We start from the raw sequence: 12,630 nt of genomic DNA on the forward strand, positions 1-12,630 counted from the left end.
TCCTTCTCATCCAACTAAACGTAAATCTCGGATGCCTTGGGGTTATTAACAGATGCACCTTGTCGTCACTTCATATCACATGTGGTGGTTTAACTCGTACTGATTGGACGTGTGACTTTTATGGTAGGATGAGTGGCAGATGGTGGATGGGAAACTGCCACTGTGGTGAAGAGGCAACAACAACTGACGGGCTTGAAAATACCTGTATTCACCACTCCGTATTTCGCAGCGCGCTTGGACGTACAGTAATCGATGTCCGTACCGGTATGTACACTTGGATGCGCTTGTGTCAGATGATCTTTGAAGCTTTCAAGCTCTTGTTCCAGTCAAGCCTAGCTCGCCGTCCAGGGGAAAGCAGCACCCCTCAATTGACGTCCAAGAGCTGCGAGGACACCCCTGAAATGGTTCATTACGCCAAGCATTATGGCATTATGTAACCAGGCCTTGCCAGGCCTAAAGCCGCCTAAACGAACGCGCCCATGACAGCTTGCAGGGACCGCAACGCAGTCGGGATTGGCCCGGATTCTGCGCTCAGTGTTGCACAACCATTCTCGACACGCATGCTTCCTTCCGCGCTTCGACCAACACTCCTCCACACATCTCCCGTCGACAACACAAGAACCGAGCGGCCGACTGCCTTGATCATGGGTCGCGAAGGGACGACGGATACGGAAACGCTTTGAAATCAGAATACCATCCGAACCCCCATCCACGCGACACTCGCCCCCCATCCACCCGACAGCAGTTCCTCTTCCTCCCGGTCTCTCGACACTCGGCGACACTCGGCAGAGGTACCGCCACCGATCCCGACATCTCGGATCCGGACCAAATCAAAGATGAAGCTTAGCAGTATTCTTCGGCTGCCGGCCCTCTTGGGCGCGATGTTGCTTGGCACCGCCGCCGTTGTCGAGGCCGAACACACAAGTAACTGGGCCGTCCTCGTCTGCACGTCCCGGTTCTGGTTCAACTACCGCCATCTTGCCAATGTGTTGTCCATCTACCGCACCGTGAAGCGCCTCGGGATCCCCGACTCGCAAATCATTCTCATGCTTCCGGATGACATGGCATGCAATCCCCGCAATGCCTTCCCCGGAACTGTGTACTCCAACGCCGACCGCGCCGTGGATCTCTATGGCGACAACATCGAAGTGGATTATAGGGGATATGAAGTGACGGTGGAGAACTTTATCCGTCTCTTGACTGATCGTGTGGGCGATGAGATGCCCCGGAGCAAGAGGTTGTTGACAGACGATCGGAGCAACATTTTGGTGTACATGACGGGACACGGAGGCAACGAGTTTCTCAAGTTCCAGGATGCCGAGGAGATTGGCGCATTTGATTTGGCGGATGCTTTCGAGCAAATGTGGGAGAAGAAGAGGTGTGTTCCCCTACACGTCCTCTTTGCGCAAGTGCTTAGATGATGCTAACTCCTTTTGCGCATAGATACCACGAGATTCTCTTCATGATTGACACCTGCCAAGCAAACACCATGTACAGCAAGCTATACTCGCCTAATATTATCGCAACCGGGTCCTCCGAACTCGACCAGTCGTCCTACTCCCACCACGCCGATAACGATATTGGAGTCGCGGTCATTGATCGATACACTTACTACAACCTCGAGTTCCTCGAAAACGAAGTCAGAGACACCAGCAGCAAGAAGACGGTTGGTGATCTCTTTGACAGCTACACATACGAAAAGATTCATTCGAACGCGGGAGTGCGCTACGATTTGTTTCCGGGAGGGGCGGAGGCAGCACGCAGCCGTCTTGTGACGGACTTCTTCGGCAACGTACAAAATGTGGAGGTTGATGGTTCCAAAAACACAACTCTAGAAGAGGACATGCTTGCGTTGAGCAAAACTATTGCAGCGCTGAGAAAAAAGGCAGACGAAGAGGAGGCCATCTCGGTCGGGAAGGAGGACACAACCACTACTGAGACCACGAAAGAGATGAAGAACGAGACCCTTTTGACCCACAAGAGCCAGTTCGCCAAACCTCTTACAGATGATAACTGGTTGGGGAAGAAGCTCTCAGCGCTGGGAGCTGTTGTCGGATGCGCAGTGTTATGGCAGATGGGGTCGTGGCTCGAATCTGCGCAGAAATAAAGCAGTAGGAGAGGTGGACCATAAAACTTACAAATAATGTTATTTTCTGTTTAACAAGCGTGCCCATGAATTGGCCATGTTGAATACAGGTCGGAACATCTCTGTTTCAAAGAGGCAGCCTTGATGCCCCCGAGCCCCTGACCTTCACTCAGCCTCTATCGAAGGGTTAGGGTTGGCACTGGATATGGTGGGGCAGGCAAAGTTCATGCTTTGGTCGTCCTCGTCGTCCAAAGTGGAAAGTTTCGACCATTCACTCACTTACATCCTGCAAGCGCATTGCACTTACCCTCTGAATCCATCCCGGCGACTAACTCACACCTGCCGAAAGAATCGCCATGGTGTTCCTTCCTACAAACTACCTCTAGTTGTGCTCTAATTACACAAATTACTAACCACGGCAAAAGAGGCAACCACCACGGCACCATGAGCGACGAGCCCAAGTCCCAACAAAAGGTACGCTGCTAACACCGTCCTTGTCATGTCGCCTCCCTGGAGCCTCGTACTCTTCGCTATGTTTTCACCTTTCTCTCACAAGTCCTGTATTTCAATACTTTAAATCTACATGTGACTGCGAAGACAGATTTACCTGGCGTTTTTGCTTAAGGATGGATGGACTGCCGCCTGTGCAGATTGTCAGTTACTACACTACCACAGCTATCAAATAATTGCCAACCAATCAGACACCACTCACTATGTCCTATGTCGTGACCTCTTGCTAATATCTCATTGCAGTTTCTCCCTTTGAGGGAACTCAGCCTCAACTCACGGCCCCTGGTGAAGCGTGCCATTGCCTTCTCATGTGATGGGGAGCTGGCCGTAGCCGCTGACGACTCCGTCCATGTCTACGTCCCAGAGTTTCCAGACCTTACTAAACGACGGCAGGAGAAGGAGAAGATGGCCCAAGCACAGGTCCGGCACCACCAAATCTTCATTCCTGGCTTGCACTCCCCGGAGCCCAATGGCGACACTCCGTCAACGTCCTGGTCTGATGATGAGGAAGGCCAGAGCAAAAGCCGGCGCAACAACCCGAGAGCCCAGTTCTCCGAAGGCAGCAAGCACATGCCTGTCTCCTACCCACCACTAGATCCACGAATCAACAGGGAGCTTTTCCAGACGCAGAACCTTCCGTTTCCCTACGACAATCAAGCAGCTGCCAGCGGTAACGACGATGGCGACTCTGATAGTGAGGACGACGTCTCGGATGCGCCGAGCTCTGCCGATGACTCCGATGATGACGGTATCGGCGCCCATCAGCGCGCCAATCAACCTTTTGGCGCTGGTTTCGGACCCATTACTGGCGTGGGCAGTAGCATGAACCATGTTGTGAGGATAGCTTGGTCGCCCTCCGGATTGGGGCTCAATCGGCGACCTATACTCGCCATCTTAACGGGCTCTGGAACTCTAGCCATGTACGGAGACGATAGCGCTGTGGCCAACATTTTACCGAGGGCAAACGAAGGAATGCTGCAGCGCAGGGAATTGATATCCTGGAGCGTGCTTTGGGGCGTTGGCGAAAGGTTAATGGTACCCGGCCAACAACTTGCCCTGACGGAGAACATCCACGGATTTGCTTGGGCAAAAGAGATCGCGCCTGGACAAGCCCTTCTCGCTACGATCAATGATCAGAGAGAAGTGGCCTTGATCAGTGTACAGAGCATGCTAAAGGTTGACGAAACGAGGAGTAAAAGCAACATTTCCTTACTGGTCGAGTCCAAGGAAAGCTTGGTGTGGTATGTGAATGAGGTGGCGAGGTTCCAGTGTTCAGGGCCTCATCCCAAGGGAAATGTGAGTATCTTTCCAGTTAGAACTCCGCATGGGAACTCGAAGCTTACGCAGTATGGCAGGTTATGGATCCAGACTGGGTCCCCTTTGGCACATCATTCGGGATCAACTTCAGCCCATGGGTAGAAGAAGGGGGTGGACGCAGTTGCCTTCTTTCCTACGTCGACAGGAACTATGTCGGTTTCCGTAAAATTACGCTTGCCTCTAACTGGAAGCGAGGAGAGCTGCCGGAACTCAAGTTTGAGGAGACAGACACATACGGCAGATGTCTTCACCTTTCGACAGACTCCTTTGTGGAGTTTGAAGACGCTGTAAGCCATACCGCCACTGACTATTCAGGCAATGTTTTTTTGCTAATGGTTATGAACAGGTATGGAATGCAGGCAGGGTCAAGTACTGTCGTGGACTTATCGTCGCGGGCTTTAACTACAAGCCATTTGAGGTAGCGCTCATTGGCGGTGCGGAATACAGCTGTGAGCCTCATGATTCAAGTGATTGTGAAACGACATACATAGACGAAGCTGTTGACCTGCCATCAACAAATCCTATCATCGGTGAGTACACTTCCAGTATCATGTCTCGTATTTTTACTTCCATACTGATATCCAAAACAGACCTCGTCATCCACCGTCCAGACCTTAAGAACCAGACACCTGTTCCGCTGTTTACACTTCTTCGCATGTCGGCAACCTCTACCAATCTTGACTGGTACGAGACAAATGTGCCAGCCCTTCCCGGTGAAGTTGCTACGTCGATTAACGAGGATAGTGACCTCGTTAATTCGCCTAGCAAGACTCACGAGCCGCAATGGGTGACTCAGGTTATGCAAAAGTTGGCCGTCAGTGTTCCCGCTGACATGCATTTCAAACGGGGTTATGGGGATGATGATGCTTCCGTGGTGTCTGACGAGTCGGATGAGGACGAAGATCTGGACGACGATGATTTTTATGGCAATGACGATGATAACACCATCGACATCGCTAACAACGGAAAAGACGCGATGGCAGTGGCACCAGAGGTCCCTGAAATCCACCCGCATCGGTTCAGACTACACGGCCTCACGGTGTCACCAGGTGGCAATGTCACTGCAATGATTGCTAGTTTACACAGCACGCAGCATCCAGAACGTGGTGGGTGGCATACGGTACGATCGACAGTGTTCTTCGGAACCTTGCCGCGAAAAAGGGGCGCTACACTACCTCGGAATCAGGCCGATGAAGTGCAGGAGGCCACAGAGAAAGAGAAGGAGAGAGACGCCGAAGAAGCTATTGACCCAGCCCTCCGTGGACCTGAAAGGCCCGTGACACCACCACCGGTGCCAAAACGGAAGTCTTTCACCAAACCAGCAGAATCTCAACAATCCCAATCGAGGCTGACGACTGAAGCCCGTCTTTTCGAATGGCTATACGGCGGTGGCGACGAAGTCCCCGGCGTGACCATCAATCACCCCTCCAACCTCATCAACCTCAACGCTCCAGAACACCAGTTCCCCCAAAAGCTCAACACGCTGTTTGCGTACGCCATAGCGCGCCAGAAATGCGACCTCTGCGGCGCCAGAATCTTGCCACCTGCCAAACAACGGCAGAACCACCAACAACAGCAAAAAGACAAACGCAGCGACCTGAGCGGCTGTGAGAACGGCCACTTCTTCAGCGTGTGCACGACAAGTGGACTGGCGATCCAAATGCCTGGAATCACGAGGAACTGCGGCGCTTGTGGATCGAGGACCATGCGGGCGGAGATCTTGGCTAGGAAATGCATTCCTGCTAATCCCAAGTTTGCGGATGAGGACAAGCAGCAGCAGGAGAAGGACAAAGATGGCGATGTGGAGATGCAGGAAGGTGAAGGTGATGAGGATGCCCGTCCCCTGACTGAAGAGGAACAGCTGGATATTAAGAGGAAGAATGCTGAGAAGAGGATTAGGGGAGAGATTATCGCGATGTTGGGGGATGGGATTTGTGGTGGGTGTGGAGGCAAGTTCTTGAATTAACATCCACAGTACAGAACCTCGTGCACTCTTACAAATGAGAAGACTGTATAGAGATAGACTGCTTTGAGAGGGATGAAGTCTCGTTAAGAGACCATATTATGTGAGATCGAGGTAGTAGACCGTTCATTCAAGAAACAGGCGAAGTTTTCCATCATCTGAGAGGGACCAAACTGTGTGATCCCCATTTGAAGAGTCAGAAATGTAGCTCAGTTGGCAGCACTAAGCAATCAGTGTCGTAAAAAGTGAAAGGAAAGTATTAGGTGTATTAAGATATACATACACGCAAGCAATACCAACTACAGGTTGATTTAGGCCAATCTCAACAACAACATGAAGAACTACGCCGCAAATCCCATAATCTTCGCAACCTTCTCATCCCACTCCTCATCCCATCTCCTCCTCCCCTCACTAACAGCCCCCTTCCTCAACACCTCCAACTCCCCGCTCCCCTCCGGACTCAACAGCGTTGTCAAGATGATCGCCAACTCCCCATAACGCTCAAACCCCCTCCCATTCACACCCTCCTTCACCAACTCCCCAAAGCTCTCATACCCACAATACGCAGCCACCGGCAGCCCTGCCCCAAACATATCCACCACCTTCATCGGCAGATCCACGCCCGAGCTGCTCATATGCAAACACACGCCCAGATCCGCACAAGCCAACAGCTTCGCGTAGTCCTCAAACGGCAAGAAAGCCGTAACGATCCTCACATTCGGCAACTGTCCACTCCCCGTAAGCTCCTCAATCTGCCGCAAGTACATCTCCTTCTGTGGACCTTTCCCCGTAATAACCGCCAACACGGGCGTCTCCTCCGATACGGGATCTGCCGCGTATGCCACCAGCGCATCGAGCAAGATACCGAAGTTCTCGTCGGGCGTCCAGGACGTGCTGCTGACGATCAGCTTCGTGTTGCCCTCCATGATGCTGGGTACCAGTTCCCTCTGCTCGGCGGGGAGCACCCGCTCCAACACCTCCTGCCGCGCCTTGCCCCACCACATCGGCTTGAAAATGTCCGCAGGCCGGTCATGCACGGCCGTCATCGGCCCCCGGATGTTATACGGCGGCTTGCGAAGCTGGCGCGCCATGGCGTGGGTGACGGTTAGGTTGTGGTCACCCAGACGGCCGAAGAGGCACTCGTACAGCTTGGCGATGTATACCAACGGGTGGCGCGGGCCGCGGGTGGAAGATAAAATGGTCCAGCCGTAGTTGTGCCAGTCGATGAGGAGCTTGGTGCTGCCGCCGCGGAGACGGCAGACGAGGGCGGCGATGAAGAGGGTGGGGATCGAGGGCGGGTTTTGAACGAGCAGCCATTGAGAGGGGGGCAGGGTGTAGGCGAGGAGGGTGAAAAGACAAAAGAGCTGGTGGAGGACTTTGAAGGGGGCGAAGAGGAGGAAGGGGACAGATGGGGGGCGGACGGGGGGAGGGGGGAGGGGGTGGATGGTTATGGAGGGGGAGGAGAGGAGGGAGGGGTGAGGGGGGGTTTCTGGGGGGGGGGTTTGTTAGTGGGTTGATGGAAACGATGAAGGCGGCGGGCGTGGTGGTTAAACTTACCTAGATAACCGATGAGGTTCACCTTTCCGCCGTGTTTGGCTATGCTCAAGGCGTGGTATGTCATGCGTGGGCTTCGGCCAATATCGCCGAGAACGAGAACGTGGACAACCACTCCTTTGCCTGAGGAGGGACCGCCATATTTGGAGGGGCCTAGTACTAGGTATGTGACCAGTAGCGCCAGTCCTGTAAGGACCAAGGGACCTACGAGGGCAACAAGTATTGAAGCCATCACGAGTGGTGTGTTTGTGTACAGGTACCTCTGTACATGGTGGTTTGGAGTGCGGAAGATCAGGGGCGAGGTTGAGTGCTGGGGCTACAGTGGACAGCGGCACAGTACGAGACAGCTGTCACCTGCACCGTCTCATGCGCAGGAGATCGGTGGGTTTTCAGGTTTGCGCGGGGGTGCAAACTTGATGTCTGTGTGATATGACGCCGCAGAACAACAGTGAAAGTGAGTTTGTGAGAAATAAGTCAGCTCGGTGTTTGTGATCTTCTCATAGGACGTAATAGGAATCATTGAGAGCATGTCAACTGGCCAAAAGTGAAGCAATCATTGAATTGACCATCAATAATAGCTGATCGACTTTGTTAACGTTTGGATGGTGACTTCGCGCTGATGGTTAGCACAGATTATCCCCCGTGGAGAACCCCCCGGTTCATGCAATGGCCACTGCCGGCGCAGGGGTCAAGTACGGTCGTTGCAACACAGCCAATGATTGTTCCCATCACGGTGGGGTCCGATTGTCTTCCCCACACGGACATGGGATGGACTTCTTTCAGAAAAGGAAGGCGGCCGGCGAGAGTCGCGACTGCGAGTGGGAAAGACGGGAGCCCCAGGGGACCCAGCGACCCAAGACAAGACACCGGACGAGGGACCGGTTGCTCTGGACTGGCCATGACCATTTAGACCACAACAACACCGAATTCTCAGTCTCCTTCGCATCTTGTCAACTTTCCCGCTGTTGTCGGTTTTGCCTTCCCTCGTACCCGTCCGAATCGCGGCCCCAACGCAAAATCAGCCCTCTGTGACACCTACCGGACCGGAGTGCTGCTTGCTTTCCCCTGACCGAAACTCGTAACCGCATGTCTCACCAGTGAACGAGACCCGATCGTCGCGATTTTCGGAGCCATAAGGGTACACACGACGACGACTCCAGGGATAAAGAGTGGCGGTAGGTAATATTTTGATTTAATTTCATATTGCACTGGCAGTGAGCCTCTCAATTGGTGTTTTTGCCGTCGAATGGCGTAGTGGTTTTTGCACAAGGGCTTGTAGCTGATGCCATTGTCCGTGTTGATATCTAGACCAAAACAGTCCTTCGTTATCGCAACACATCCAGCGACAAACGCAAGCTTGCGCCGGCCATCTCTCCTTGAAATCTCTACTCGACAACCACATGCCGAGCGGTATAGATCGATAATAGGAGCATCGAAGCTCTCCTAGACACCGCACACGATAATACCCTAGCCAAGTGTTGTCTCAGATATTGCTATAATATCATAATGGCTACCTCCTACGCCTTGCCGGCGTCCACATATCCGCAGCACCATCATCTGGCTTCGGACCACTTGCACTCCCACGGTCATGGACACGACCATTGCGACCATTCACATTCACACTCACACGGACACTCCCACGACCACTCGCCTGGGCATGCGCACTCCCATACACCGCCGTCGCTCCCTTCTCTGAGCTCCCTAGGCTCTTCGCGCAGCCGTAGGGACTCGCGCGCAACCGGAGCGCATTCACACAACAAGACGCAAAGCAACGGTCACAACCACAGTCATGCTCACGATCACGACCATGGACATGACCACAGCCACGACCATAGCCATGACCACAGTCACGACCACGACCATGACCACGATCATGACCACAATCACTCGCCAGGACCTACAAAGATACGCCCCAATATTCCCCCTTTAGGGGCCATCAAGCACTTTCGAACGGGCTCAACTGCTGGCGGAAGACCCATCATCACGCCCACGACCGCTGGCTTTGATAAGGGGCATGGGTTTGAACCGCCGGCTTCGGCCACTTTGCATGGGCACTCGCACTCGCATCATGACCATTCTGCTGAGTGGTCGAGATTCACAGCGTTTCTGCTCCCGTATACCTCCAAGTACCCGTTGATCCATGCGGTTATGACGGAGAAGGACTCTCGGCGCATCTTCTACTTCATGTCGTAAGTTCGCCTTCTGCTTCGCGGTCAGCACTATACTTGCCTCTGCTAACCCCCTTTTCACAGAATAAACCTCTCTTTCATGGCTGTACAAGCGTTTTACGGTTATGTCACTGATTCCCTCGGCCTCCTGAGCGACAGTATACACATGTTCTTTGACTGTGTTGCCTTGGCGGTCGGCTTGTTCGCAGCTGTTGCTAGCAAGTGGCCTCCTAGCGAGCGATTTCCGTACGGCTTCGGCAAGATCGAGACACTGAGCGGTTTTGCCAACGGTGTGTTTCTGGTTCTGATCAGTGTGGAGATCATGTTCGAGGCGATCGAGAGAATGATGGAGGGCAGGGAAACCAAGAGGTTGGGAGAGCTGTTCGTGGTTAGTACCATGGGCTTGTTGGTGAACCTGGTTGGTATGGCCGCTTTTGGCCATCATCACCATGGCCATGATCATGGCCACGGACACTCTCATGGATCATCATGCGGCGGTGGACATTCGCATTCGCACTCGCACAGCGATTCAGATGCCCACGGTCACAACCACAGCCACAGCCACGACTACAAGCACGATCATGGTCACTCCCATGGCCATTCTCATGGAGGGCATTCGCACTCGCACGATAACGAGAACATGCACGGAATCTACTTGCATATTCTGGCGGATACCCTCGGCAGTGCTGCTGTCATTGTCTCGACCATTTTGACGCATTTTGTCCCGTGGTCTGGGTGGGATCCGCTTGCCAGCTTCCTCATCGCCGTTTTGATTCTTCTTTCGTCCTTGCCGCTTGTCACGTCCTCCGCCCGGAGACTGTTGCTTACGATCCCTCCGGAGACTGAGTACAATCTCCGGGAAACGCTATCGGGTATTTCGGGTCTTCGAGGCGTCGCGAGCTACTCGGTGCCCAAGTTTTGGATCGACGATCGCAATTCGGGCGAGGAGAGCTCTGCGAACATGCTGTTGGGAGTGATGCACGTTCAGGCGGTTCGGGGTGCGGATTTGGAGGACGTTCGTGATCGCGTGCGCAACTATCTGCTGGGACAACACATCGACATCACGCTACAGGTTGAGCGTGAGGGAGAGTCTAGCTGTTGGTGCGGAGCGGGCCGGAGTCCTCTCTCGCAATCGCAGAGCACCAATTTGTTCTAGAAGAGCAAGGTCGATTAACATGTTGGGGCTTTGTCTAATAACGCGGGATGACTGGAGAGGTTGGTTAATGATCTTGCCATGAGGATGAGGGTAGAAGAGACGACGGCTTGTAATGAGGTGGCCGCGTGCGTATCATAATGGGTGTACTGCTGAGCTCGAGCTTGGGGCCGGGCCTCTCGCTCGTTTGGAAAGCGTTACTGTACATAAGCTTGAGGTTATCTCTGTACTCTTTGCTAACAGCGCATCTGCTTCATAAAGAGCAGGCGCGCGATCCTGATTATATTAAACAACTGATGTTCTTGGATCTGCGACCAACAGACGACCAAGCAGCTTGCTCTTTGGTTCAATGCTCCCAGCATGAGTGACGATGCGGAGAAGCTGTTTCACCCACCGACGCATTGGTCGCGTGCGTGCCGTACGCAAATCCGGGCTGGCGGGTGTACATTTGTAGCCTGACTTGCACATGTCTGAATGTTGTCACACCCAAAACTTTTTGGCGTAGTACAACGTCTTGGCATCGAAATTTCACAAAATTGGTCATCACTCTCCGAAACTTTCACAGCGTCACCACTTGCCGTACGTCCGAAAGACGGCTTGAAAAGGGAAACCGCAACTTATAAGGCGCACTTGATCTGACCAAATCTGGGGTTTGATGATCATCTGTTCCATTGGACAATTTCAGCGCGGATGCCGTGGAGATGTCCCCAAACTCCCCCTTGCGAGCCTTGCTCCAGGTTTTGCTTGAGCCTTTCCCCAGCAGGGTCCCCGCGCTGTTCCAGGGATGATGCATGGTTTGTCCCCTTTGCGCCGACCGCGCCGCGAATTTCATTCTCATCATCAATGTCTTTGAGTCGTGACACACATACGATACTCTGGGAAATTCAGCTCAAACTGGAGGAGAGCTCATCATGGGAACACACTGGCTGAATCATCTCCTGGATGGCCTCCTGGTGCTGGAGGAGCCCAGATGACCAGGAGAATCTTGGTGCCGAGGAATGTGACACTGCCCACTTCCCGTCGCCCACTGGACGGTGAAAGGGTACCTTTATGGATGGATACCGCCGTAAAGGTACCTTGCGCCGTGGGGCCCCTCGGCCCGCTGCCAATGCCATTCATTCGATTCCAGGGCCGCCGCGCCAGCACGGATGCAGTGAGAGACAGCGAAGAAGCCAAAACGCTTTGCTGATGACGGATCAAGGAATTGGAGAAAATTGGAGATGCGATATATTGTTTCCGCGACCTCATCCTCGACCAGCCAAACAACATCTTCAGCCATGTCAACGCCAGATATTCCCGTTTCACATTTGCATTCAGTTTGTCATGGAGATACCCGGACATTTGAGGCTCCTCCGGACTCGTCGCGCCGCCGGACGAGGGGCGCTAACGCGCTCACTCGGTGGATACAAGTCCCGATCCAATTGCGGGATTGAACCCACCCAAAACTGGAGAGAAGGTGGGGGGACATGTGTTGTGCGCTTCCTTTTTGCCGAGGTTTGTGAGAGCGGGAGAGGACGAGTGACGTCTCATGGCCCATGGCCCGGGGCATGCATGGGCGGCCGGCGGGATGCGATTCAAGCCGTCGGGACTTCAAAAGCCCGGCACGCGCCTTGATCACACACTCCGATCTCCTTTCTCACATCAGACGAACTGCTTCTTCTTCCATCCTTAACACACCACCTACCTGCCTGTTATCCCAGGAACATCTCGGCTCACAGCTGCTTTTAACGTGCATACCGTACACCACTTTGAACATCTCCGAACGCCGAAACCCACCGAAAGACTCCAGTCAACCTTGTTTCCGGTTGCCCGTTTAAGAGACAGACGACAAAAAGACCAGACGCACATTTCGCAGACCTACTGTACAGAACGACAGACA

The 12,630-nt window shown here is 53.5% G+C and overlaps 4 protein-coding genes across 4 annotated transcripts; 3 read left to right on the forward strand and 1 right to left on the reverse strand.

The window, feature by feature from the left end:
• The first annotated feature begins 741 nt into the window (after positions 1–741).
• Positions 742–2,147, forward strand: B0H65DRAFT_309265 (peptidase C13 family-domain-containing protein). Its single transcript, XM_062823267.1, has 2 exons — positions 742–1,378; positions 1,444–2,147. Exons 1-2 carry the CDS (start codon positions 837–839, stop codon positions 2,105–2,107), a joined length of 1,206 nt encoding a protein of 401 aa, XP_062677429.1. The 5' UTR covers positions 742–836; the 3' UTR covers positions 2,108–2,147.
• A 1-nt stretch (position 2,148) lies between these two features.
• On the forward strand, positions 2,149–6,020 carry B0H65DRAFT_309266 (uncharacterized protein). The gene is made up of 5 exons (XM_062823268.1): positions 2,149–2,560; positions 2,840–3,892; positions 3,952–4,200; positions 4,260–4,443; positions 4,504–6,020. The coding sequence occupies exons 1-5, from the start codon at positions 2,531–2,533 to the stop codon at positions 5,877–5,879; spliced, it is 2,892 nt and encodes a 963-aa protein (XP_062677430.1). The 5' UTR covers positions 2,149–2,530; the 3' UTR covers positions 5,880–6,020.
• Positions 6,021–6,122: 102 nt separating this feature from the next.
• B0H65DRAFT_309367 (glycosyl transferases group 1-domain-containing protein) lies at positions 6,123–7,919 on the reverse strand. Its single transcript, XM_062823269.1, has 2 exons — positions 7,434–7,919; positions 6,123–7,365 (listed from the first exon to the last, which is right to left on the reverse strand). The coding sequence occupies exons 1-2, from the start codon at positions 7,660–7,662 to the stop codon at positions 6,218–6,220; spliced, it is 1,377 nt and encodes a 458-aa protein (XP_062677431.1). The 5' UTR covers positions 7,663–7,919; the 3' UTR covers positions 6,123–6,217.
• A 1,017-nt stretch (positions 7,920–8,936) lies between these two features.
• Positions 8,937–10,754, forward strand: B0H65DRAFT_511923 (cation efflux family-domain-containing protein; the record flags this gene model as incomplete). The annotated part of the gene is made up of 2 exons (XM_062828530.1): positions 8,937–9,619; positions 9,683–10,754. The coding sequence occupies 2 exons, from the start codon at positions 8,937–8,939 to the stop codon at positions 10,752–10,754; spliced, it is 1,755 nt and encodes a 584-aa protein (XP_062677432.1).
• Positions 10,755–12,630: the final 1,876 nt, after the last annotated feature.

The sequence above is a fragment of the Neurospora tetraspora genome (genome assembly GCF_033439725.1).
Source record: "Neurospora tetraspora strain CBS 560.94 chromosome Unknown B0H65scaffold_8, whole genome shotgun sequence".
Classification (NCBI taxonomy): domain Eukaryota; kingdom Fungi; phylum Ascomycota; class Sordariomycetes; order Sordariales; family Sordariaceae; genus Neurospora; species Neurospora tetraspora.